At 54.0% G+C, this 26520-nt stretch overlaps 9 protein-coding genes across 9 annotated transcripts; 3 read left to right on the top strand and 6 right to left on the bottom strand.

Moving 5' to 3' along the window:
* Positions 1 to 28: 28 nt before the first annotated feature.
* J4E88_006922 (uncharacterized protein) lies at positions 29 to 2059 on the bottom strand (the record flags this gene model as incomplete). Its single annotated transcript, XM_049400544.1, has 2 exons — positions 29 to 1761; positions 1810 to 2059. 2 exons carry the CDS (start codon positions 2057 to 2059, stop codon positions 29 to 31), a joined length of 1983 nt encoding a protein of 660 aa, XP_049253492.1.
* Positions 2060 to 2485: 426 nt separating this feature from the next.
* On the top strand, positions 2486 to 6223 carry J4E88_006921 (uncharacterized protein; the record flags this gene model as incomplete). The annotated part of the gene is made up of 1 exon (XM_049400543.1): positions 2486 to 6223. One exon carries the CDS (start codon positions 2486 to 2488, stop codon positions 6221 to 6223), a length of 3738 nt encoding a protein of 1245 aa, XP_049253491.1.
* Positions 6224 to 6856: 633 nt separating this feature from the next.
* On the bottom strand, positions 6857 to 8104 carry J4E88_006920 (uncharacterized protein; the record flags this gene model as incomplete). The annotated part of the gene is made up of 3 exons (XM_049400542.1): positions 6857 to 7796; positions 7858 to 7961; positions 8069 to 8104. 3 exons carry the CDS (start codon positions 8102 to 8104, stop codon positions 6857 to 6859), a joined length of 1080 nt encoding a protein of 359 aa, XP_049253490.1.
* Positions 8105 to 8985: 881 nt separating this feature from the next.
* Positions 8986 to 11751, bottom strand: J4E88_006919 (uncharacterized protein; the record flags this gene model as incomplete). Its single annotated transcript, XM_049400541.1, has 6 exons — positions 8986 to 10123; positions 10144 to 10154; positions 10557 to 10603; positions 10864 to 10995; positions 11146 to 11687; positions 11747 to 11751. The coding sequence occupies 6 exons, from the start codon at positions 11749 to 11751 to the stop codon at positions 8986 to 8988; spliced, it is 1875 nt and encodes a 624-aa protein (XP_049253489.1).
* A 3454-nt stretch (positions 11752 to 15205) lies between these two features.
* Positions 15206 to 16742, top strand: APM1 (AP-1 complex subunit mu-1-like; the record flags this gene model as incomplete). Its single annotated transcript, XM_049400540.1, has 5 exons — positions 15206 to 15244; positions 15293 to 15651; positions 15705 to 16191; positions 16240 to 16611; positions 16662 to 16742. The coding sequence occupies 5 exons, from the start codon at positions 15206 to 15208 to the stop codon at positions 16740 to 16742; spliced, it is 1338 nt and encodes a 445-aa protein (XP_049253488.1).
* A 2612-nt stretch (positions 16743 to 19354) lies between these two features.
* Positions 19355 to 21140, bottom strand: J4E88_006917 (uncharacterized protein; the record flags this gene model as incomplete). Its single annotated transcript, XM_049400539.1, has 3 exons — positions 19355 to 20206; positions 20289 to 20860; positions 21137 to 21140. The coding sequence occupies 3 exons, from the start codon at positions 21138 to 21140 to the stop codon at positions 19355 to 19357; spliced, it is 1428 nt and encodes a 475-aa protein (XP_049253487.1).
* Positions 21141 to 22131: 991 nt separating this feature from the next.
* J4E88_006916 (uncharacterized protein) lies at positions 22132 to 23927 on the bottom strand (the record flags this gene model as incomplete). Its single annotated transcript, XM_049400538.1, has 3 exons — positions 22132 to 22917; positions 22959 to 23644; positions 23696 to 23927. 3 exons carry the CDS (start codon positions 23925 to 23927, stop codon positions 22132 to 22134), a joined length of 1704 nt encoding a protein of 567 aa, XP_049253486.1.
* Positions 23928 to 24273: 346 nt separating this feature from the next.
* J4E88_006915 (uncharacterized protein) lies at positions 24274 to 25149 on the top strand (the record flags this gene model as incomplete). The annotated part of the gene is made up of 2 exons (XM_049400537.1): positions 24274 to 24524; positions 24573 to 25149. The coding sequence occupies 2 exons, from the start codon at positions 24274 to 24276 to the stop codon at positions 25147 to 25149; spliced, it is 828 nt and encodes a 275-aa protein (XP_049253485.1).
* A 276-nt stretch (positions 25150 to 25425) lies between these two features.
* J4E88_006914 (uncharacterized protein) lies at positions 25426 to 26028 on the bottom strand (the record flags this gene model as incomplete). Its single annotated transcript, XM_049400536.1, has 3 exons — positions 25426 to 25843; positions 25954 to 25967; positions 26020 to 26028. 3 exons carry the CDS (start codon positions 26026 to 26028, stop codon positions 25426 to 25428), a joined length of 441 nt encoding a protein of 146 aa, XP_049253484.1.
* Positions 26029 to 26520: the final 492 nt, after the last annotated feature.

Raw genomic sequence — 26520 nt, 5'->3', positions numbered from 1 at the left:
GCCTTCTGCTACGAAGCGAAATCTCCCACTAGAAAGTGTAGTTGTTATTCCCACCATACTCCATCCCCGCATCGTCGCCCAAATGATCAACATGCATGAACTCGTCGATAGAAAACGGATCTGCCATATTACCGCCACCCATATTAATATCCATTCCATCGTGCGACTGCTGCTGTTGCCCCATAGGCTGGCTCGGAGGATCCAGACCCTCGACAACGCGGGTCCCCTTGGGCACAGAGGCTCCAAAGGCACCGATACGGTCGGGCTGCGCCACACTGGCTCCTTTGCCCTTGCCCGTTGCATCGCCACGCGAGTTCATCCAGATACCGTTTCCGCCCTCGCCGTTCTTGACTGCTTTGGCAAAGGGCTCTTGGAAGACGAGACTTGTCTCGTACCAACGGCCTTTGATGTCGTCGATGTCGATCTTGTAGGCTGGCTGGATGAGCTTCCACCAGGCTGCGGTGCGGGTGAGGGGTACGAGCATGCGGTTTCGCCATACCATGTCGTGGACCATGCGCGATGGGATGTTGTTGTTCTGTTGGGGTGGTTTGGGGGGAAGGTTTGCGTCTGGAGCATCCAACGTGGCGTAGCTGTAGACATCGCCTATGGCAATGACTTTGGTGGTGGGCGGGTTGACAAGGACTTGCTCGATAATGTCGGTCACGACCATGAGATCGGTTCCAGTGGCCCCTATGCGCAGACGGACAGCCTCGCCTCTCCAGATCTTCTCGGCGCCCAGATACATGCCGTTATACTGTCGCACTTCGTTTCCCTTGTCGTCCTTGTTCGTCTTGAGGCACTCGAAGAGTGTATACGTGGTATCGATGGCTTTTGCAGCTAATATAGACGCGTCGACAGACGCTATGCCCTCGCCTCCCTGTCCACTAATGAGTGCTCTCCAATCCGTGTTGTGATATTCGAATTGGGGGTTCTGCTGTAGGAAGGGGAAGGTGCAGCTGGGTGCAGACCAGGCGAGCCAGGGCTTGACATGGTCATCGGTTTGCACGAGTTCTTGTGGAGGCGATTCGAAAGGATGCGACAGAGGCTGGATCAGGTATGCCCTGCTCATAGGCACCTCTTTGGTAGCCCATCTTCGCACCACCAGTCCCAGGCCCCAGGCTGACGTCTTGGGACGGAAGAACCACACCACCTCGCCGCTCCGGCAGAGGAATTTGTTGTATGACAAGTCGGCTTGTTGTTCGATGGATCGTGGCTGGGGGAGAGGTGTTGACTGCAATGTCGGGGGAGCTCTGATCTGTGCAGCGGCGGGTGTGGGGGTAGGCCTGGGACCGGCAACGGGCGTAGAGGGCTTGACGATGGGACTTGGGATAGGCGCACCGGTCGATGACCTTCGGGCAGGGATTTGCACTATGGGGTTGCGCCCTGTGACGTTTGTGTTTGGTATAGCGCCGCTGGAGCTGTTTTCGCGCTTGATGGGTGCAGGCTGTTCTTGCTTGACTTCGACCTTGACCTGGGGCTTCTCGACGTCGCCGGCGGGTGAGCACATCTTGCACGTGCAGTTGGCCATGTCGCTGTTCTCGTCGGTGCACAGCCACAGGAGATGGGGGAAGAACTCGACGGGGCTCCTGAAGCGCTTCTTGGGGCCTTTGGGGTATCCATAGAGATAGGCGTCTTGTCTGTCGTGGCCGCCGCCCGAGTGGTTCTTGACTGTCTTCAGCTGGCCGTCTGCCTTGGTCTTGATGTGCTCGTATAGGACGTAGTTCTCGGGCAGCTCCCACAGAATGCATTGCTGCCACCGATCTGTCACATGTTAGTGCGCTGCAGCGAATGCGCCTCGCATAGCCATACCTTCGAACTGCTTCCCTCCGATCTCGCGCAGGAGCATGCCGCCCAGTTTCTTGCGCCAGTCCTGGTGCTTGGGGTCTTCCTTCTCGATGAGGCGGTAGAAGTCGCGCTGGCCCTGGTCGTTGGGCGACGTGTTGAGCTGTTCCTCGGTCGGGCCATTTCTGAGCGGCCGGCCTTTGAGGTTGACGATGTGCTGCCCATCCGACTTGGAGGCGAAGATGGGGAAGAAGGGCGTCATGGGCTGTTGCGCCATGGTGGTCGAGGGTGGTGCGCCAGATGCGCGGGCGTGGGGACTTGGTTCGCGAAATGTCGACGTGTGGAGGTCGCGGCGTTGGATAGACTTGATAGCTCGGAACGGTTCCGGAAGGAACGCCTGCAAGTCGCGCTAGGACGCGTCGGCCGCAATCGACGTATCGCCTCCGCGCCTGGCGATGCGGCGACGCTTCACTTCACTTCACCGTGAAGACGCCCAGTCGTCTTATCACGCTCCTTTGGGCACGCTGCGTCGTTTCATTTCATCCTCACCGTCACCGGCCTTGTCTCAGACTTTTCTTGCTGTGCTTTGTCCCTCTTTGCCCTGCGACAACACTTCTCTGTCAATTCCGTTGTACTGTACACCCCTGGCCAATTTACATTCACTGCGCAACATTTGCCTACAAGATACCCCACATTCGTCGCCATGGCGGGACATCCGGTCATCACCCTGGGTTCGCCCCAGCCCATCACTCCGAAGAAACGAGGTGGCATCTACGAAGACCTCCTGGCGCAGTTTGGCTCCGAGAGCTCAGCCCAATCGGCCACCAAGAGACGACGCATCTCTTCGCAGCAGGCGGCCAAGCAAGACGAGACTAGCGACAACAAACGCAGCCTGCGCGCGCAGCCAACGCCAAACTACGTCGCCTCCGACTCATCCGCAAACGAAGCCTCGCCATCCACGCCTGACCACAAGCCCAGGACCGTCGCCGACAAGTACCCTCGCGCCTCCACAAGACGAGCTGGCGCCAACGCGGGAACCAGCGAAGACGAACTCGCCCCATCAGCTCGCCCGAACCGCAAGACAAGCGCCAGAATCTCGGCCTACACCGAGGAACTGAAGATGGAGAAGCGTAAGAAGGAGCGCCAACAGTCCGGTGGACTTCGCCGGAGCACGCGCGACAGGAAGAGCACCATCCTGGAGTCCGACACCATGCCCACCCCGTCACCACCTCGTCGCAAGTCAGCCCGGCCGCCGCCCAACCTCGACACCGCTCGTGCTCGTCTCCGCGATGACATTGCTAAGAAGACCAAAGCGAGAGCGAACAGCTTCCTCGTCGCCAACAAAGACCTTTTCCTCCCACTTCTGCCTAAGAACAACCAGGTCGCGAAGCTTGTCGCTCAGGGCGATGCGCAGCCCATTGTCGAGTACGAAGAGCTCTCGGAGCAACCCAAAGGCGTCACCGCTGTAATGAAGCCATACCAACTATCTGGTCTGTCATACTTGGTCCATCTCTACAACAACGGTTTTTCTGGTATACTCGGCGACGAGATGGGTCTCGGAAAGACGCTACAGACATTATCGCTGTTCCAGTATCTTGAAGAGCTGGACGAGAAGAACGGTGTCACGTCAGAAGAGCTTCGGCCTTATCTCGTCATATGCCCCCTCAGTGTGCTCAACTCGTGGGTCACCGAGGCCCAGCGATGGGTACCACAACTCAAGGTCATGCGCTTCCACGGCGCCGTCACCGAGCGAACCCGCTTGAAGCGCGTCATAGCTGGCATGGAGGACATGAAGGGCAATGAAACCTCGCGTGCGAAAGATCGGAAAGCCTCGCGCAAGGCTGGCCGAAAGGCGGCCAAGCTCACCTCCAACGATCAGCAATCCGACAACTATAAGATTGTCGTCACGACATACGAGACTTTCCAAGCTGAGCAATCATGGTTCAAGCACAGCTTCGCCTGGCGCTATGTCGTCTTGGATGAAGGACACAAGATCAAGAGCAGTGTCACCCAGATCTCCACAGCCCTCAAGAGCATCAGTGCCGAGTATCGTCTCATCCTGACTGGAACACCACTTCAGAACAACTTGGTCGAGATGTGGTCGCTTCTGACATGGCTGTACCCTAACGTCTTCGATGACAAGACCGAGACACTTTTCAAGGAGTCTTTCGATCTCAGCAAGGGCAAAGCGAACAAGCAAACCATGACAGACGCTCGCCGCTTGCTCGAACTCATCATGTTGCGACGTATGAAGGACTCTCCTTCAGTCAACCTCGGCCTACCGCCCAAGGAAGAAATCTTGCTATATGTTCCTTTGACTCCCATGCAGAAGTTCTGGTACACCCGTCTGCTGACACGTATGGACGATGGTATGCTCGACGAGCTCTTTGCTGATGGCAAATCCAAAGAGAAGGCCGCTATCGAGCAAGACATCGAAGAGAACAAGCTATTGGCAAAGATGGAGAAAGTGGACAAGGTGGTCAGCGCTGGCGGTGCCGAAGCTGATTGGGAGGAAACCACCAAAATCTTGCAAGAAGCCGTCGCCAAGGAGCAGACCGACACCGACACCAACAAGGGCGCCTGGAAGAAGCTGATGAACCTTGTCATGCAGTTACGCAAGTGCTGCTCGCATCCGTACTTACTCCCCGGTGTCTCGCCCGATCCCTACTACCTCAGCGACCACATCATTCGCGCATCCGGCAAGTTCATCCTTTTGGAGAAGCTTCTCAAGCACACGGTTTTCAACGAAGGCAAGAAGGTCCTTATATTCTCTGGCTTCACTCGCACGCTCGACTATTGTGAAGATCTCTTGTCTCTCATCAGCAACCACGGAGAGCGCTTCAAGTCTCTTCGTCTGGACGGTAGCACAGCTCGAGCTCGGCGTAACTTGGATATCCGCCTTTTCAACCAAAAAGACTCCAATTACAAGGTCATGCTACTCTCGACCCGCGCTGGCGGCCTGGGTATCAACCTCACGAGCGCTCAGGATGTCATCTTCCTTGACGAAGACTGGAATCCGCAGATCACACTCCAGGCCGAGGCCCGAGCTCATCGCATTGGGCAAACCAAGAAGGTGACTATCTACAAGCTCTGTACCCAGGGTACTGTCGAAGAGCAAATGATGGGTCGTATTCGCAAGAAGCTTTACCTCTCGGCAAAGATCACCGAGTCGATGCAGAGCGTGCATGGCAAGCAGATGGCCGATACGAAGAAAGCCGGACGTCCGTCTCTGAGTGAAGACTTGCCACAGATGGATGCCACGCAGCTCAAGACGCTTGTACGGCGAGGCGCCCAGGCACTATCGCATCCGGAAATCGATGTCAAAGAGATGGTATCTTGGGATCTGGAGACTATGATGTCGAAGTGCCGCGATGCCCCTGCCGATTTGACCGACTCAGCGACACACTCTGAAGTCGATGAGGACAAATGGCTTTCTACCATGGAGAGAGTTGAATGCGCCGTGTTCGAAGGCAAGCGTCATCAACGCCAGCTTGACACCACCTGGAAGGCCAACACATCCGCCGCAAACATCCTTCCAGACACCATCACTCGCGAGGATCGCCGCAAGGGAAAGAACACTACCGTCATGGTTGACGGCTTCGCTATCAACAAAGAGTCCATGAACTGTGGTGACTGGGAAGCGGTGCCAACATTCGCAGGCAAAGATCCCCGCCTCGCTGAACCAGTCCGCGAGAAGCGCCGCGAAATCACCCATGAAGACCACTGTCTCGGCTGCTTCGAAGACGCAGATGCTGGACACCTGATTGAGTGCAAGAGCTGCCCCCGTGCTTACCATTACGACTGTCTCGATTCCCAGTACAAAGCCAAAGTGAAGGGCTTCGCCGGCTTCTACTGTTCCCAACACAACTGCACCGACTGCGGCAAAACCACCAACGACGCCGGCGGTCTCATCTTCCGTTGCCGCTGGTGTCCACAAGGCTTCTGCGAGGACTGTCTAGACTGGGACGAAACCGAGCTAATCGGCGACACCCTCCCCGAATTCGAGCTCATGGGCGAGCAGCACACAACCGGTGGCTTCTACATCAAATGTCCCACTTGCGTCGAGTCAGGCGAGGAGAGCGCGGAGCAGAAAGACTGGTTCGCGAATATGGAGAAGCAGTATAAGGATCAGCATGACATCTGGTCGCAGGAGCGCGAAGAGGCGCAGCGGAGGCTGAACGAGATCGACGCTGATGATGAGGTTACTTCTCCGCCTGCTCTTACTGATACTTCGCTGCCTACGCCTGCGGTTGGCGGTTCGCGCGTTGGCACTCCTGTGTCCGTGGAGCTCATGCAGAGTACCAAGAAGACTGGTAAGAGGGCTGAGGCATTCGGTGAGACGCGCGAGGAGAAGCGGGCGAGGCTTGATGCTCAGACTTGGACTGTTGATGAGGATCCGCTGATGCTAGGTATTGAGATGGCAAAGGGACGGAAGGGTTAGGTGGCGCAGACTTGGCTTGTTCAAAGGAGAATACTCTGAAATGATGGGATTCCTTGAATACCCAACATGGGAGCGATGGCTCTGGTTGTATTCCAGAGACTTATTCTGGGCGTTTAGGAGCTTGACCTGGCATGCATGGATATACCCCCTCGATGTTCAACGCTTTTCATGGTAGTAGTTGAAACCAGTTGATACGTTTAGTCGTACTAGCGATGGTTGAAAGGACTGAGCGAATAGCGCACTAGCGCGGCATGCAGCGATAACAATGAAGTCTTTGATTAAATCTTGTTGTTGAGGTGGTGATTCATTGCTCGACTCTCGGTATCGATAATGCTGAGAAAGACGTCCCGAAGGCTGAGATACGGACAGAACTTTGCAGATACACAAGAGTTATGAGCAAAAATTGTGATCATAGAGTGCTACTATTCACACTCTAGCATACTCTTTGCCATATGGATATATTGATAGATCAGTTGAAAAAAAGAACCATGAGGCGTACACCCGCCTCACCCAAAACGCCTTTGCTGCATCGCACCAGGCCGATCAAGCCTTCATAACCCCTCTTCCCCATCAATCCGACCAAACTTTTCCCCACTTCCCACACCACCTAGCCGCGCCCCGTCGAACCGTCACCTAACGATCCCGTATCCAGTCCTTCAAGCTAGCAATACTCGACCTCCGCCTCCTCCTCGACCCACCCCCCTCCATCCCAATATCCATACTCCTTCTCCCACTATCTATACTCCTCCTCCCCTTACTCTCCGTATCCAGCACAACAACAAGCACAGTACAATTATCCGCGCCCTTCATCTGCCCCTCCCTCGACGTCAACTCCTCCGCAATCTCCTTGGCTTCCTTTCCAGATTGCCACGCATCCACCGCCAGCCGTGTGCACTCCTCCGCCTCCTTCGCCGAGCCCACGCCGTCAGACGCGAGGAGGATGAGCGACTGGCCGTGCAGGGTGCGGGTGGTGAAATGCGCTTTGTTGGAGACGAGGTCGTGGACTGCGGTTTTTCCTGGTGCGAGACCGGTTTCTACGCCGATGAGGTCGGAGAGGTCGTGGCCTGCTAGGCGGTTCACGCGCGGTTTCTTGTAGTCTAAATCGCCGAGGGCGCGCGACATGCTCACGCCGCCGATGCGGGCGATGCCGGAGCGGTAGTTGATCTCGCCGCCGGCATTTTCTACTCGTCGTTTCTCCAGCGGGCTGTCGGGTGCGTGTTCTTCGCTGAGGGCTTCGACGTTCCAGCCGCTGGAGCTGACGCCGGAGTCGACGCGCGTGGGGGACTGGGGTGATAGCGATTGTGGGGATTGGGGCTCGTGGTCTGCGAAGAAGACGTGGCTGTCTCCTAGGTTCGCTTGTATGAGCAAGCTCTGCTTTGTGTCGATGAGAACGAGAGACACGGTTGAGCCCCCGTCTAGGTTGGCGTGGTCTAGATCGCGGTCGACAGCCAGCAGAGCTCCTTGTATCGCGTGCTTATACTCGGCTACATTGGACGGCTTTTGGATGGCGATGTGCTGTTCCAGGTGTGTATGCAGATGCTCTGCAACATGGTTTACTGTTTCTGTACCCCCACTGCGACCCAGTCGTTAGCTTACAAGCCACAACATTTGGGATTTTGTGTGACGCTGCTTACTGTCCATCATATACGGCAAAGACAGCGAGTTCTTTCCGAGCTTTGATTGAACCCGGCGTCAAAGTAACATAACGGTCTTCTTGATCTTCTCTCGCACCCAGAATCTGTGGGGAAGAACAACGTTAGTAAAGAGAGATAGATCTCGGTCTCAGCTCGGAAGAACCGGCATCTAGAAGAGCGGGAAGAAGCATGCAAGGAACACACAACGCACCCTGCTGACACCAACGTCAATAATGTTAACGCTCATACTTGGTTTTTCGTCGTAATGAATGGAGTTTTTCGCGTGGGATGTAGTAGTAGCAGCAGCGACAGAACGGGGCTCCCTATGTTTGTTTTTCACACGCATTATACATCGTCATAGGCCAAGCCTTGCCCAGCAACAGCTGCTTGCGTTGATAAGCGGGCGGCACACGCGACCCTCACAAACAAGACGTCATCTACCCTTTCTACCTACATACGCTGGAACCAATCAGAAGTCCGCCCGCGCCACAGTTTATTGGCTTATGTACTCAGCCTCAATAGCCTAGACCGTGGAGATGCGCAAGTGTGTAGCTGCTTCTGGGTCTAGAGCACGGAGAACGTGGAGAAATCAAGGGTCATTATGTGGGGCACGTGACGTCGTGATCTGTACTGCGCGAACGGCGGGCCCCAGAATTATATATGAGCAAACGGACCTCGCGCTGAGGATGCTTGTTGCCGGTGTATGCACATGCACGCCCTTACTTGGTGTTGAACGCGGCTACACTTGAACGACGGGGGCTGTGTGCGCGATATTTCTCAATCGGCGGGGCAGTTTACCCCTCGTGATGCGTGGTTTTTAACATTTGGTATGTCGATCTATCATTGCTTGGCTGTTGAGCGAGCTTTCCTCGTGAAGCTTGATGTACTATGGAGTATACTCGAGAGAGACTGAAGTGGTTGAAAGAAAATGCCTCATCAGCTTGCACTGCCTCGTGAGCCAAGAGCTCCTAGATACGAGCTGCTCGTTCGGCCCTTTCCGATATCCACGAGATCCGCATGCCTTCGTCCGAGCCCACAGTATTGTGTTTCTTGTTGAACATGAGTCCGAAAGTCCGAGCAGTACCAAAGGACTCCCGGCGACATCCAGAGGAAGGGCGGTCCTCCTCCTCAAGCCTTCCGGGTGACACCGCTGTTCATCCATTCGTCTCGCAGCCTTTTCCAAATTCCATTCCCCCTAAATCCCCAAGCCCGTTTCTCCTTCTCCAGATTTGCAAGTTTGTCCTTCAGTATCTGGTCGTCTTGCTCTCCGTCATTCCGCCCAAGCTCAGCCGCCAACTCCTCGCAGGCGATCTCTTCGCTCACGCACGCGCTGATGGCGCTCAGACACTCCTCCAGGTCCATATCATACCCGTAGAGCAACTCTCTTACTGTCTCCATGGCTCGTCGATCGGTCTTCAAATGATCGTGTAGCCCGCGAGGTACTGAGGGCGACTTCACACCTTCGATCTTGACACGGCAGCACGGACATGTGCGATGTGGGTATTTCGCTTCATCGATCTTCGGTGTTCTCATCCACTGCTCTAGACATGACTTTCCAATGATATGACCGCACTGCTTGATACGCACTGGATAGTCACCTAGTAGTTGTAGGATAGAGGAATCTTGGAATGAGGTGTATGAGAGTTGGCAGATCGGGCAGCAGCCGGCGTTGTCATCGACGACAGAAGCGTTGTCTGCTGTGACAGTGAGTAGTGACAGTGGAATGGCGCACGCGAAATGGTCGACATTGGTCAATTCAGTTCTGGCGACTATGATATCGCGTGTCTCATCTAACACAGCGTCCATGTCGGAAGCCCGCTTCAGACGCTCGTCAAGCTTTTGGGCGACCTCATCAACATCTCGCCGGCGTTGCGGGTAGTCAAAGTGAAGGACGGTCACGAACGCTGCCTGCAATCGCTCCTGTGGCGATGCGAGATTGCTGTTTGCGAGTGTCATGTACAGTCGTTCCAGATCTGTCCAGTCCTTTTCTCGTTCTTCCATCTGCTTCTCCACAGCGAATCTAAACATTCTGATCTCGTGTTCCCGGGTCATTGTTCTGTCATGGCAGTCGAGCATACCCAGTAGCCACCGCCGCGCGGCATCGGCTTGTTGTTCAGTCTCTTCATCGCTCATGCCGGTGAGACGAGAGATATCTGCTGGACTTGGAAAGTGCTGTTGTTCTAGCTTCCGAAGTTCCGCGGATGTCATGGCAAGTACGTCTTTGGGGTTCTTGTGCCTGTACCCGAACTTGCGCAAGTCTCGTAAGCTACGTAAGTGTGTACGCACACGTCGATATACTGCCATCGTTAGCAGAGGATCTCAATATGAAGAGGTACGGCGTAAATAAATTTCAGGGTCGATGCAGGGCATGTAGGTGAGTTACGTACCTGCGGCGCTCGCCGGCGCCTGATTTATTGGTGGAACCAAATCTTGAGCTTCGGCGGACATGATTGCGCAAGCTTGCAGAGAGTGCTATGGAATTTCCACGGTCGTGATAACTCGAGAGCGGGATGGAGTGGGGGGGTTCGGAAGTGGAAGGTACCAGCCTCACGTGTTTGCTCTACCACGAGGATGGAGCGACCTGAGTGGGGCAGCCCTTTCACACCCCGCACGTGACTGGTGCCTGTCGCGGGGTGAAAGAATAGCCCGACTACAGGTGCAGATAATTAAGTCAGGAAAGGACCATGAATCATGCTGACTATGTAGCCATCATGGTATGCTGAGGTGATCGGTGGCAGCTGATCACCTGGACAGTTTTGCCGAACGTGCCTCTTATCCTTCACCTCGCAAAGTCCAGGTGCATCTTATGTTGTACGAGAAGTTACTTCTACAGTCAATATATTAAAATCACAGCCGATTACCTAGTTCTGCGCCACAGGCCCCGCGAGTGAAGCTATCTCTTCCCCAAACTACCCGAAGCAATGAGTGCGCCTATCTTTCGAAGCCACTGTAAGTCCAACTTCTTCATCTCTGAGCTCTCATACCGCCTCTGCATCGCCAGCTCACCCCCAAACCAATCCGCCGACTTCTGTATCCAAGAGAGCCAGTACATCTGGTCCTCAAAGTCGTCAAGCTGTTGCTCGTAGTTACGAAAACGTTCCTCATCCTTGGGCCGATACTCCGGTTCGGGAAACAACTCTGTGCGACAGTAGGGGCAAAGATGGCTAGCTCCTTGCGCAGCGTGGATCCAGCGTTCCAGACACTCCTTGTGATAGGCATGTTGGCAAGGAACAGTTAGTACTCCGGCGGAGGGGCAGATGTCAGACCAACAAACTACGCAATCTATACCTTCCGGGTTGTCTATCTCTGTGGACACATCGGTGACAGGAATCATCGGGCCTACCCGTTCCATTTCTGACGCTTCCGATAACCTTTCTTCGATTTCGTAGTGTTGCTGGTCATAGGCCATCTTAATCCGTTGCAGTTCTTCGTTGAGATCGAATTCCACTGGTATACCAAATTTCTCCCGTATTTGACGCATGCTGGCTTCGTATTCATCTAGCGACTTTCCGTAAAGACGACACTCGTTGAATATAAGTCGCTGGATGAAGGCGTAGTCGTTGCATCGACCGAGGCGGCCATCAAGAGCGTCGTCGTATGGGTAGTCAGTCCAGACAATTCCCTTGACATTGTGGAAGGCTTCAAGAAGTGCAGTGAATGCTTCCACTGTAGCTCTAATATCCTCAGACCAATATGACTGAGGAGTGATTGCAGCTGCGTCCAGAAGAGTCAGGGTGTGAGCCTTCCCCATTGAACGCTTGACGTGGTCATTCCAGTTGGCGTACACTGGGCTGTCTTTTCCATAAAGCTGATCAAAAAGCTCCTCTATGCTGTCACGTAGAAATATCGCGTTCCAATCATCGTCATCTGTCCAGGTAGCGCCTTCCACGTCATCGATTTCCCGGTCGACCCATGTATCAAATACTCCGGTTTGAGATGGTATAGGCTGAGACGGAAAGCCCAGTCGTTTCAATGGGACGCGAAACACGGCGGTCAGAAATTCTTGCTCCTCGATTGGGCCTCGTGGAAAAGCATATAGTCTTGTTGTGAGAACGAGATTGAAAATGCTGGAAATCGGGTTTTCGCTCATCTTGTTTCGGTATCTTCGTGTCGCTCGAATGAAGCGGCCTGGAATTTGTTTGCTGTGGGGTCGAACTAGTGGAAATTTTTGTCGCCATTTCATTGCCTGCTCTGACAATCTGTCAGATTACAACGTGCGCCGTAGTGTCGGAGGCCCATTGTGAGAAAGATCTGCTAGCATGCGCAACGTAAGAAGACATTGCCAAACAGGCAACACAGAGTGAATGACAGTACAGGGGATGTCCATGTGGTTTTCCGGTTGGTATCCTCGATCATCCTCCTGGAGTAGTCGGAACTTTGAAGAAGATCGCGCAGCAGCCAGATCGACGAAGCAGTGAAAGCGTTCGCTCATACAATGCTCAAAGTCTCCACACTCTCCGCCTCTTCATCCCAACTGTACAGTGTCCCTTTGCCAACCCTTCTAAACACACCGTTCCCGGTCTCGACTGCCGCCAAGACTAAAACCTCAACGTAAGAATTTACTGAGTCTTTCCAAGCACATCCTTTGATGATAGTGAGTTCCTTCGGAACATATGTGAAAATCTCCGGTACCGGGGGTTTCCTAAGGCCATTGGTGGAAGCATGAAATGTGGTACCCTCCATCGGAAATCGGCACGTCAATCTAGAGTCCAACTCTTCTTCCGAAGGGGAAAGACCAAGAGGCGGGCCAGGTAGAACACCATGCTTTCGGTCGTCGTAGCGCCAGTACCCAGCCGAAGTACCGTCAAGACTATCCGAACAGGAGAAATATAATGTGGCTGCACCTAGTACAAGTCCTAGTGAGTTTGTTTTAAAGCATCCCACCAACCGGAATTTTGCACGTTCGGTATCCCAGAAAGCTTTCACGCAGTGAGCCTTGACAACGAGTTTCGCGTCGCTAACGGATCCAAACGGATTATTGCCATCGATTCGAGTGCTGGCATCAAGTATCTGGATAGGTGGAGGAATGGCTCCACCACGAGTCCAATTATGTGAGGGCGAGTTGATGCGCCCGTCAATGCTTGCCCAGCTCCAGGAAGGCGCTCGATAATTGGCCGCTCTCGCGGGAGGATCGCAGAGATCATTTGTGAAAGCTTCCCAGAACAGCGAGCGCTCCATTTCTCTGCGCCAATGACCTGCGAGATAGGAATCATGTGTGATTTCCTGTACGCGTGCTGCTATGCCTGCCATGGCTGGTAACTTGTCTGACGGGAACGTAAGCTGGCGAAAGCTGTACGCATCTACCATGGAGTACCATAGTTCGTGTATGGAAGACTGTATGATACGTATGAGGAAGATGTAGAAAGCGCGGTCGTCGCTTGGTCGGATCAGCGTCGGTGGTGTAGGACTGCGATACAGAGGCGCACGAAGATCGAGGACATGATGTGTCTTTCCGTCCTGAGTAACATGGGCCAGAATATGCAGTGGCTCTGACGTTACGAGACTAGTATGCTCTTTCAAAGCACCCGCTTGGTTAACATCACATACGAAGCTGTCTTTCGAACATATCGTCGTCTTCCAATTTATTTCTTCTGGGTCGTCAAGGTACCAAGACCTCTGGAAGGCTCTGGCGAGGAACCCCAGATTGTTCCGTACGCTGACGTTATATTCCGCTCTCATGACTTGCCCATTCTGATCTTGTGATGTTTCGCAGCAGCACCAAATTGCCTCGCGTTCAAGGAAGCATATCGTCCTTTGAGACAGGCACATCTCTTGCATCACCCATGCTCTGGAGTCCAAGACAGTGGAGCCAAGTTTATCGGCCGAGCTGTGTACCTGCATGCAGTCATCGACGATGGTGGGGGCGGTGATGAAAGCCTGTCCTTTGTAGTCTCCAAATAATGGCGGCAGTGCGACAAAATCGTTCCTGAAGTCATTAGATGGACGCGACGGGACAAAGATCCCGGTTGAGGAGTCGTTGGATACTGATGCTGCCAGTGTCACGGTGCTATCATGATAGATCGAACCCATGAGCGCCGAAAGCTCTTCCCAGTCGCTTTCCGAATCCTGCATGATACACAGCCTGTCGATAAATATGTACTTGATACCAAGCCGACGGCAAGTAATTATGGCGTCTTTGAAGGTCTTCGGAAGCGCGGCCCAATCTATGGCATGCATATGTGCTTCCAGGTTCTTGGTCGTGGTCATACCTTCTCTTGAATGGCCCCAACAATGACTCAGAGCCACATAGCGAGCGTATATACCCTCTCCTCGTACAAGATATGGGCTCTCACCCTCTTCGGCCACATATATGACTCGCTTTGGCAATTTTGGAGTATCGTTGCGACACCTTGTGTGATTGGTCTCACAGTTGGCCAACCAGCGCTTGAGGACATCGAAATACGCCTGGGAAGGCAAGTCGTTTAGTTGAACACGACCGGAAACGAAGGAGTATTCTTTGCCGGGCAGAATGGGCTCTGAGCCCAACTTGTCGCCTAGAGAAGGTAATTAGACAATGGCAGATAGAACAGCACGCTTCAGTACCTTCCTCGACCGACAAAATCATACAGGCTACCGCCTGTTTCCGCTCCGTCCAGATACCTACATATGAAGCGCCCTTCATCTTTGGGTGCCACGGGTACAATGTGCCCGGGATGATTTGCAATTTTACAGAAGCCTTAAAGCCTTTGCTACCTTCAGGAGAAGGGACCCCTTGATCACTGGCGCCTCCAAGATATAGTTGCGGTAATGAGTAATCATCGGGGTAGTTGATGCCACCGCGCAGCATCCTACAGAGACGACAGCCTGCGGCCGACGCTTCCAATGCAGCCAGATCATCGGCATGGCGATAGAAGTTCGGGGGGTAGAGATTCGAGAAAGTCAGGCCGCTGCAAAGATAGCAAAGTGACATTGTGAAAGCATGGAGCTGTAATCCGATGGCGAAGCAGACGTTGAGCCTGAGGGATGGCCATAGTGCTGCCTGGAGTTCACTAATGCGGGGTATAGCTTCTAGGCCAACCAAGGAATGAGCTGAACAGCCTAGAGCCTACATTGACGTTAGGTCACCTACTTTGTAAGGTTTTGGCTCAATGTAACCTGCAGGTGGATTAAGATTCGATGTGCAGTGGAGAAGATCAAAGGCCCCAGGCATAAGTACCAGCGTTGCGACTGTATGGGTCTAGTGCGTTGAGGGGTCTTGGCGGGCGGGAAGAGCCGCAATTACTCTGGCATCACCGAGACGCGACCAGGACATAGCACGCATACCCCTCGATCGCCCTTTCCTTGCGCACCATGACCCGATAGCTGATTCTTCTTCTTCTCTTCTTTACATCACTCACACTCTCTCACCATGGCGTCGGCGGTGTTTTTTCTCGACCTGAAGGGCAAGGTATGGCGGTCAGGCCTCTGGGAGGGCTACCTATTGACCATCGCATAGACCCTTCTGGCGCGCAACTACCGCGGTGACATTCCCATGTCAGCCGTCGAGAAATTTCCCATCTTACTGAGCGAGGCCGAAGACGAGAGCTCAGCAGTCCCACCATGCTTCTCCAGCGAAGGCATCAACTACCTCTACATCCGCCACAACAACCTCTACCTCCTCGCCCTGACCAAGCGCAACACCAATGCGGCCGAGATTCTTCTGTTTCTCCACAAGATCGTCGAGGTCTTTACAGAATACTTCAAGGAGCTCGAAGAAGAGAGCATAAGAGACAACTTTGTCGTTATCTACGAACTGCTAGATGAGATGATGGACTTTGGCTACCCACAAACCACCGAGACCAAGATATTGCAAGAGTATGTATTCTATACAGCCGTAGTATGGATGTGTGTTAATAACAGTCTTGCAGATACATCACACAAGAGTCGCACAAGCTCGAAATCGCACGCCCACCCATCGCAGTCACAAACGCCGTCAGCTGGCGAAGCGAAGGTATCCGATACCGCAAGAACGAAGTCTTCCTCGATGTCATCGAATCGCTCAACCTTCTCGTCTCCGCGACCGGCAGCGTGCTACGATCGGAGATTCTCGGTGCTGTCAAGATGAAGTGCTACCTGTCGGGTATGCCTGAACTGCGGCTGGGTCTGAACGACAAAGCCATGTTTGAGACCACCGGAAGGGCTACACGAGGAAAGGCCGTTGAGATGGAGGATGTCAAATTCCACCAGTGCGTGCGATTATCGAGATTCGAGAACGACAGGACCATCAGCTTCATTCCACCAGATGGCGAGTTTGAGCTGATGAGCTACCGTCTGAACACACAAGTCAAGCCCCTTATCTGGGTAGAGTGCATAGTCGAGAGCCATTCGGGCAGCAGGATCGAGTACATGCTGAAGGTAGGCAGATCTCTGGACAACGGGGTGTAACAAGCTAACATTTCGCAGGCACGAGCACAGTTTAAGCGACGAAGCACCGCCAATAACGTCCAGATCTCGATTCCGGTCCCCGAAGACGCAGACACCCCTCGCTTCCGAACAAACATAGGCACCGTACACTACGCGCCTGAGACATCCTCCATAGTGTGGAAGATCAAGCAATTTGGTGGTGGCAAGGAGTTCCTCATGCGCGCTGAACTTGGTCTGCCATCGGTGCGCGGTGATGACGAGAAGGGTGGCGGTATGATGGGAGGCTTCGGTGGTAGCATGGGTGGTGTTGGCGGCGGAAAGGCCAAGAGGCCCATCAACGTCAAGTTCGAGATTCCTTACTTTACCACATCAGGTATTCAAGTGCGGTATCTGAAGATCATCGAGCCAAAGGTAAGGACAAACTATCACGATCGAACGGGCATTGGCTAACATGCGCGCAGTTGCAATACCCGTCGCTACCTTGGGTACGATACATTACACAGTCAGGCGACATCGCTGTGCGGTTACCCGACGTGAACTAGGTAGTGCTAAGAGAGCCTGGCGATGAATATACCAATACGATCATGACAACCGCTTTTCATGTACACTGCATCGTTGAATGCGTCTCATTAAGGAGATGCGGTGGTACATGACTACGAGTGAGGGCTTGCAGGGTCTGGGAAATACCAATGGACTTGGCACATTTGTCAACGTGTTGTGCCTGACATGCGCGCACACGACATGTTAGTACCAAAATCCATATGCGACATAGGACAAACTACTTCTATGCAGTGTGGCCGTGCATGCGCAGTCCGCCTCATTTTACTTGCGACTCTTGATCTGCTGAAATTCCTAACTTTGACCTTTATCATCTTTGAGGATTGTCTCGTGAAATAAAAGCGACACTATCATTACGAGACAGTGGTTCAAAGGTAACATGCATGAAGGTCTTGCAGCTCTATAGGTTAGTCAGCGTCACGAGACAGTATATTACTCAACTCTGATATCAACAGGACGCGTACACTGTCGCATACAAGTCATACTCGAGCGTAATCGAGTAGCGATGGTGGTGTCAGAGTGAGCGTCTCGTCGGTGCTTGCGCCTCCGTCTCCTCCGATGATCGACAGTGGGGTCTCTGCATCATACGTTTGGATGTAGTTCCCTCGACTCAACCTCAACTTACGACATTCCATTGCCAAACTGGATGCGCGACGAAAGCAACGGCCGCAATTCAATGATTCTGTTGAGCAATCCTACTCTCAGTTAGTCCCTTTGACAACGCGATAGACGCACGCAATTCCAACAACCGACATATGCACGCGCGGTAATACCACAGCACGTTTCTCCGCGTTTTCTCCCCACCTCCATTCTCCGAAAAAGCACGCTGCAGCACATCTCACGCCGCCCTTTCTGTTTATAGTCACAAGCCCATTTTTCGATATACGCCATCTATCCAATCACCTATAGCCCTGTCCATGTTCGACCAATGCAAGTTCATCGTCAAGCTTTGATCGCCTGTTTGCCAACTCCACCACGCTCTACTACGCTTCGCTACGGCATGCCACAAGGCTGAAAGCCTGACCCTGCATCACCACCATGCCAATGACGCTTTCTCGGGAAACACGTCCGACTGCCGAGACAGTACGTGTATAGGCTTGCGGACGCGTAAGCTTGTAAGCGTTGTTGCTTGTCATCTCTGATCGTAAGCTTCTCTACTGCTGGCCTGGCGATCCAGTATAGGTGGACTAACCTCAGCTGAGCCTCGCGGGCCCCCTCCGGACGTGTTTCTATGACGGAGTAGCAAGTAAGCTATGATGGCGTCCAATGAACGAGTGGGCCGCGTATGTCGTGTCTAAGGGTATTTGTATGCTGCGGTGTTCGCGTGTGGGAGATGTTTGTTTCTGGAGTTGAGAATACACAGGCAAGACCGACACTGACAAGGCTGGGTATCGTTGCACGGAGTCGGTTACTGCATACTGTTTGTTATTACATCTACACGGCATAACAACAAAAGTTTCTCCAGACACAGGAATAAACACCACGACGCCTATACCACCACCATGAAGTTCACCTTCACAACCATCACAGCGCTCGTAGCGCCCATCCTCGGTCAAAGCATCACGCCAGCACCTACATCGACTGATCCATGGTATGGTTCCGGTCCACCATGGGCATCCCCCGATCCAGGGAAATGGTCTTCAATCTATGAATCCCTCCTCTCAGCCGGAAAGATCCCATCGACTCTGACTGCCGCTCCCTGGCCAACTGGTAGTTACGGACCGGGACAAGGACCTTGGGGGCCAGGTGAACCTCATGGCCCTGGAGGACCGGGAAGACACTGGGGAGGTAAGACAGCTTCCATCCCAATCCCTCTCTCATAACCCCTCCCCTCCCTCCCAAACCCAAACCCAAACCTCTACTAACCCACCCCCCTTAGGCCCAGACGGTCCCGGCCCCTGGGGCTCCTCCAACTTCGGCCCCTACAGCGACTGGTCGACACGCTCAGACTGGCGATCAGGCCCCTGGACCGCATGGTGGGACGGCAGTGCATGCCCGCCGTCTGACTGGCCTGGCTGGACAGCGGGGCCCTGGAGTAGTTCTGCGCCGTGGACCAGCTGGAGCGGGTGCGAGGCTAGTACGACGGCGACGAGCGTTGTTACTACGACGGTTAGTGGGAGCTTGGTTACGACGACGGCGTATGGGTTGCAGGTTAATGCTGCGAGTGGGAGTGGGGGTGTGAGTGATACTGGGGATGCGGGGAATGCGGCTGCAGGGAGGGGAACGGTGGGGATGGGGAGTTTGGTTGCGCTGGTGGGGTTGGGGGTGGGTGTTGTTGTGGGGTTGTAAGAAGATGGGGGAGGTGGGTTTGAGATGTTTGTGTCCTGAATGTCTTGGCTGGAGACTCTTCTTATACCACGACGTATATGGTCATATTAGTGTAATTACGCAGACGAAGTAACGCTCTTTCCCTTCATATATCCTCATTGCAATCCATCGAATACAATTCACCTGTCGAATTGAGCTCACTTTGCATCTGCCTGTAGAAGGGATGCATTGAAGATTGAAAGAAGGTATCTCCCAACGCTTAGATATATCTGCGCAAAACCAGACGTAATCTCCCCATGCCTGGATCTTCAAGAACTCATGCTCCCATCTACAACATCCTCGTCATCTTCGCCTTCCACCCCGTCTTCTCCGCGCTCCCTTGCTCTCCACTCCCCACACTAATCCCCTCATCCACCACACCCGCCTCATCATAAATCTCGTCCGGATAAACCGCCCTATCGATAAACGTCTCCTTCGGCGGCGCAACAACCATCTCCAACAGCCCATACACCAGTGCCGTCGCCGTGAAACCCAGCAACCAACCGAAGCTATACGGCCTAGCACCCACACCCGCATCAATAGCCGGATTGATAGATTGAATGAACCCCGGCATATTCGGCGCAACACCAACGAGAAAAGCGACAATAGCGCGCCAGTTGCAACCGGAGGTGTACTTGTAGATACCGTGATACTGGTACAACGCCAAGGTATCATACTTCCCACGATGCACGACCCAAAAGTCGACAACCATAATCGCCGCGATCGGACCCAGGAAAATCGCATAAGCAGCCATGAAGTTGAGGAAACTACCGGCGGACGCGAGAATCTTCCAGGGGACAAGCGCCCAGCAGAGAACCGCGCAGAGAAGCTGGCCGCGCCGGATATTGACGTAGCGGGGAAACAGGGCGGTTAGGTCGTTGGCAGCGGAGAGCGAGTTGGCGGAGATGTTGACGCCGAGGGCGGCGAGGGCGAAGGAGAAGGCGGCGAAGAAGCGGGCGGCGCGGTTGTCCCAGTGGGCGATGAGGGCCATGGGGTCCCAGTCCAGAGTGCCGTATTTGACGGCGCCGGCCGAGGTGGCGGCTACGCCGATGAAGGCGATGAAGGTGAAGACTATGGGGAGGAAGGGCACGTAGATGCATTGCCATTTTACCGAGACGCGGGAGTAGCGGGAGAAGTCGGACTGTGGTCGTCATTAGCATGTGTCTAGGTCTCCAGACGGAGCTCCGAATGGGAACCATGGAGGGTTAGGGGGGGGAACTTACCTGATTCACAGACAAGGTAGCATAATTCCCAATAACACTCGTCAAACTCGACAAGAACCCCCACGAATACGCACTCCCCGTCAACGTAGCCTTCTGATTCCACATCTCACCTCCCCCATCCGTACTCACAAACGCCCAGATCAAAATCGCAATCCACGCAATCGGCACAATGATACTCTTAGCCATAAACAGCCACCTCAACTCATTAGGATGCATAACCAGAAACGGTACACTACCGAGCCAGAAGATGAAGAAACTGATCATGGTCGCTGTATCGATGCCTTGGCTCTCCGGGATCCCGTTCTCCAGTGTGAGGAAAGAGGGCCAGATGGCGCCGATCATGACGCGCACGGAATTCGCGCCGTTCATGTTTTGGATGGCGAACCAGAAGATGGCGAGGATGGCGCGCGAGACGATGGCGATGTAGGAGCCCCAGAAACCCCAGGAGGCGCGGGCGATGACGGGGAAGGGGACGTGGTGGAGGACGCCGATTGCGCCGTTTAGGGCGATGACGAAGGAGATTATGAAGAAGGCCAGGGCGACTATGCCGAGGGATTCGCGCCATGTGAGGCCTGGTGGTGGTGTTAGTGGACGATTCAGGTAGTACATAGTGCGGGAGTGGTTGATGTACCGATTGCGATGATACTGGATGCGAATTGCCATGTTGCGGCGCTGAGTTAATGTTAGCATTTCTTACTTCATTGATGTCAAAAGTTTGGTAAAGGCGTACTTGAATGCATCCGACACCCAATACGAGATGAAGCTCGTCACACCCCACTTCCTACCATGCCTCGGAACAGGGTCAAGATCTTTGTTCGTCCTGTATACCATCAGTCAGTACAAAAAACCCATTATCGCGCATCTCCGTTTCCAATTCGGACCTACCATCGCGCATTGCCTTCCGCAAACGTGCTCTTGGGTTGCTCGACCCTGAGCGTCCAATGCGGCTTCTCGATCAACGGCATCCTGAAGCCTACCGTGCCAACCACCAAGAACGTGGAAGGGCTGTAAAGATGGGAGGACCTTTTATCCTTGAGGGTCTTTCCGCGCGACGGACACAAGCGCCTTCTTATCCTCTAGCAGCACGCACAGTCTCAGTGCAGATCTCCGAACAGCGGGCGCCCAGGATTGACGTTACGTCTATATCTCTGGCAAGGCGACGATAAGATAAGCGCCACGAGCCGACCATGTCAACACTTCGTCTAGAGACATGGATCGAGACTCAGCTGGACTAGACGAACGCCTTGAGCCTTTCCTCGCAGCCTTTTGCTCAACAAACAACCACTCACACAGCTTGTCATGATGGTTGGCGGCTGTACCCAAGGTCTCGGTCCTTGGGAAATGCGACCGTTGGTTAGATGGGCCGGCTGTCATTCGACGGTCGTGCAGGTGCAGATAAGCACCCCAGTCGGTTCGGTCTTAGCGAAGGCGCCGCTCGGTAGCGCTTCGGCTGAAATTACCCCAGAGAGGGTGATCCCCACGCGACGCGATAGGTACGATGTCTCCTCCACAGATACACATATATGTGACGGCTCTAATCAATACGAAGAGAGTGATATAGTGTATCGTAGTACCTACTAAGGATGCAAGCGTTTGACGAGCTTTGTGGAGGAGGGGAAAACCAGTGTGTCTCGGTACTTGGGGCGCATGCACGTCGCTGCCGACTACTGCACAAGCTGGCCTGGATTCATGGGTCAGTCGCGTAATCTCGTGCATACGAGAAGTGTCATTGAGCTGAACACATGTCAAGAGCCTCGAGCGGCAGATTGAATGGGGGTCATTTGGAAGAAGCTTCGTGAAGGCAAGTACGTTCAAGTTCATCGCGTTTTGCTCAATGCGCTAGCTACACATACGCCAAAGTATGGTCCTCTCGGATGGTCGCATTCACGCCTAGGTGGACCTCACCACCCACAACCGATGAGCCAGTGACGACTAGCTCGCCTGCGGTCTGCTCGTCTGTTGTCTTGAGATGTGGTGTATCTTTCAACTTGATCTCCACGCAGCTGAGGGGCACACCGAAGTGGCTGTGCTTGTTCGATGTTGTCTCCCTCCGGTAGTCATAGATGTTGGTTTGCGCAACGGCTCCCGCTACCTTAGCTGTGGTCAAAGCGTATACGACACGCGCTTTGGTGAAGATACGTAGATCGGAGAGGTCCTCTGAGCTAAGTGGTGGCGTGTTCAGGCCTTGTCGTTCAGACACAAAGACCAAGCGCAGCTTTCCAGGTGTTGTGCCGACAGCCGCCCTCTTGGGCGCATTGAGCTTTGTGAGAAGATTGTCGGTAGGCAGGCGGCCAGCAGTTAACATGCGCGTCTCGAGGTAATGTGCCAACTTCTGGGGGCCACCGGTTACTGAAGTCTTCGTGGTGTTGTGGAGCTTCGCAGCTGTTTCGGCGGACACCACTGTAACTGTAGGGGCGATGGAGCGTGTAGCTAGTTCAAGATCGACACCCGGACCGGCAACTGACTGGATGACAACTGTCGCGTGAGAGAACAGAGCAACCAGCGTCAGGCACAGACAGTAGGAGTGTGTAAAGGCATCTGCGGGGAGGAACGTATCCGAGGCATTTAGACGGTGGGCGGCAGGAAGGGACGTGACAAGTGCACCAACGGCGGCGGTCAGATTCTGTTCCTATCAGTATGTGTATATGTCAATATGGTAGGTTTACGTACCTGTTGCGTGAACTCGACAACCTCTGCCGGCTTCCCAACGGCTTCTTGCCAGAGGAAGACAACGCTTCGGGGCTTGCCGGGATTCGACGGCAGTGGTATAGTGGTATTCTTCTGTTCCTGTACAAGCTCATGCCAAACAGCAACATCGATCTTTCCGCCGATGCCTTCGGGTACCTCGCTCCAGTCCATGTGCCTGCTTGTCTTCTCCACAGTCCAGACGATGGAGCGCAGGCCGGACACGCCCTGACTGAGTTCGGCAAGAGGCACAGAGCCTGCCTCAGCGATGAGGGCATCGGCTTTCGTTTGAAGAAGGAGTTCGGCAAGGGTCTCGTGTGGCTGGTTGTATGGGATCAAGATAGGCGTGAAGTCGAAGAAGGCACCGGCAAAGAGTGCAGAGAGGAACTCGAGACTGTTGGGGAGGTAGATGGCCACTCTCTTAGCACCGCGATCCTGTAGATGCTTTCCGAGAATAGCAATCTCCTTAGTAACGTCTTCAACTTTGTGCTCGGTGACGCCTTCCTTTCCAAAGACCGTCATGATATTTGCAGTGCCGCTGGACTTTGCGCCCTTCTCGAGAGGGATCTCGCCCGTGACACGTCGCCAGATATCGCGAAGATCTCCATCTTTGCCGGCAGAGTACATGGGAGCGCCCGGGGGTCTTACGGCAAGACCGGTACGAAGAGGATCTGCTGGATGTTAGCTGGAACGTCTGCAAACGTATGGTGGGGTGCTCATACAGCCATGAGGAGTTTCGGGAGAGCGGAAGACAGCAGACTCTCCCGGCTGCCTCACGTATGAAGCTACCGCCTGTCTTGCGAGCAGCAGCGGGTGTGTGTCGGCATCGGCGCTGTCATAGATGATCCAGGCCAGGAAGCCGACGATGGTGAAGGCGATGAGGGTGCTGACGAAGTTCCAGCCTGCGAGGACCTCCCCGATGGTCTGATCAAGCTGCTCTAGAGTGCCCGCCATGGCTGTAGTTGCATGAGTGAAGTGAAGTTGGAGGGCTGGCTGGCAGCTGCGGGATGACGGCGGGGGTGAATTGGTCCGCTAGTGAAGGGACCCCTGTCGGCTCGCATGTCCGTCCTCCGATCGCCCTTGCCAAAACATGGTTGCTGTACAACCACTCTGACCTTCACCATCGCGGCACCCTGTGGCAGACAGAATGTGCCTGTAGCCGCGCGACGCTATCCGAGACTAACTACTAACCCAGCAGCATCAGTGAAAGTGTAGTCCGACACGCGAGCCAGCCCATATCTTGCGACTCCCTTTCGGCCAAACAAACAATCAACGCGAGTAGCTAAAAGCTTCACACAACATGTCGGTAGCCCGATACGCGCAGCCTGCGACTCCGCAAAAGGCCGCGACACCATCTGCCCAGACAGAACAGCCGTACACGCCCAATGGTTCCTGGCGGCATCCCAAGTTTGACGAGATTGCGCGCCGCCAGTACGCTACCACGTTTGATGAGCGCAACGTCAGGGCCATCGTCCTGAACGCAGGCTTCCTGTTTCTCTCGGTATATGGTACTAGAGTCACTGAGAAGGTGAAGCTATTGGAATATGCTGCGTATGCTCCTCACGACATGTCATCGTGGATCATGCTAACATGCACCAGAACACCGATCAACGCTGTCGTAAAAGCTGTTCCCTACAGCGCATGGGCCGTCCTACTCGTCCGCATCGTATTCGCCGCAAACATCGTCATCGCATTCCTCCCTCTCATCCGTCGCTACTACCCCGATGAGATTGCCGACATACCTCTCACCCCCTCGCAGCGCGCCTCCATGGGCCTGAAGGCTGGCGTCCAAGCGCCTCAATCCCCAGGCTCTGCCTTCGCATCGCCGAACTATGTCACGCCTCCCCGATACCAGCGATCAACACCGCGCAGCAACAGCTTCAGCAATCAGGAATACGGCTCCGGGTCGCCAAACCTCAGAAGGTCTGGTTCGGGCTCACCGTTTTCACCAAACAATGGAGGAAACTTCCAGAGATCAATGAGCGGGTCTTCTGCGACGAAGCGGTTGAGCTATGGTGGCAGTTCGATGAGCAGTAGCTTGTTCGGTGACAGCTCTAGCAGCATGACGGCACCGGGTACTCCTACGCCCTCTACTGGCAAAGCAAGTGTCGGACTGAACAGCAAATGGCTGTACGAGAAGCGGAGAGACAGCCGAAGCGGCATGTTTGCGCAGTAAATCCTCATGGCGTATGATGTACAGAGACGTGGGACGGCAACATATCGCTTTATACCCTGATATATCGCGTGGGCGTTTTGAATGATTCATTTAGTTTAGCATAGCTTGGAGCTGGGGCATTGGAATTGCCAATGCGTTGGTGTACGATAATACAAAGAGTGGAATCTTCCATGCCATAACGCCATCGATGCCTCGTATCTACGTGAACTCACTCCAATAGGTGCTTCATCCTTCCACTGTACCGTTAATCCTAAAAGCATCCTCGTATGTCATACCTCATGAGAACCGATCCCCCTTCCGACTCCGATACACCTCAGGAGCCTCATACTTGCTCTTCTCGCCGACCCTCTGCCCCTCGCTCTCCGGCGCATGTCTCGTCGGCGCCGGATCCTGACTCGCCTGCATACTGGGGTTGCCCTCACCCCCCATACCCCCATTCCCTCCTCCCTCCGCTCTCAGCCTGCCCACCTCGCTCGTCACGCTCTGCGGCGCCGCCTGTGTAGATCCTGGTTTCGCAGTTGGGTTCAGCGGTGTGGTGGTCGGAGCAGAGTTTTGTAAGCCGTGCTCGAGTTCATAGAGGCGGATGCGTTTTTGGCGGTCGGCTTCGGCTTTTGCGGCGCGGTCTGCGTTTATGCTGCGTTTGGCGAAGAAGTAGGCGCCGCCGCCTGCTACTATTAGGGTCGCCCAGCCGTAGCTGTGGGGTTGTTAGGGTGGGTTCATTGGAGATCTTGGTGGGATGGTGTTGGGTTTGGCACGTATGGGGTGGGTGGACATGGTGGTGTGTCTGCGAGAGGTGTGACGTACTATACTGATTTGACCTGTTCGATTGTTAGTGCTGATGACGGGGTGGGAAGTACACGTGGAGCTTACTGTGTTCATGATGGGTTGTGTATTATCGGTGTGAGAAGGGAATTGGTGTGTGTGGAAGCTTGTGGCGGCTTTGCGACAGCTCGCAAGTTTTCTGAGCGATGGATGATGAAAGTGGTCTGATTGTTGTAAGGCTGCCGGCGATTGTTCGGCGATTAGACATGGACTCGCCGCCGCGGGGAAGAACGATCGACTGGTACAAGTCAACCTTCTCTATTACACGACCTTTTCACTGCTTGTCGCAATGGCACCAGGCTTCGCTCAGATTCTCTGCAGGATATCACCGTGACTTACGCTATCTCCAACAGGGACATGACGAGGCACGCGCCATTTGATTTGCACTGACAACAGCACGTCTCAATAACAGCATTACTGATCATGATACTCAGAGCACCTTGTCATTCCAATAAATACTGGACAGGCCCGCAATGGAATTTGTCAATAGTTGTTGCTATCGAACAAGCAGAAACCTGCTATCCGCGGCGACAGGCTATGCCTTCAGTC

Source organism: Alternaria novae-zelandiae (assembly GCF_023758075.1).
Source record: "Alternaria novae-zelandiae strain BMP 2774 chromosome Unknown scaffold_14, whole genome shotgun sequence".
NCBI lineage: Eukaryota > Fungi > Ascomycota > Dothideomycetes > Pleosporales > Pleosporaceae > Alternaria > Alternaria novae-zelandiae.
This window is presented reverse-complemented; position numbering and strand designations above follow the sequence as displayed.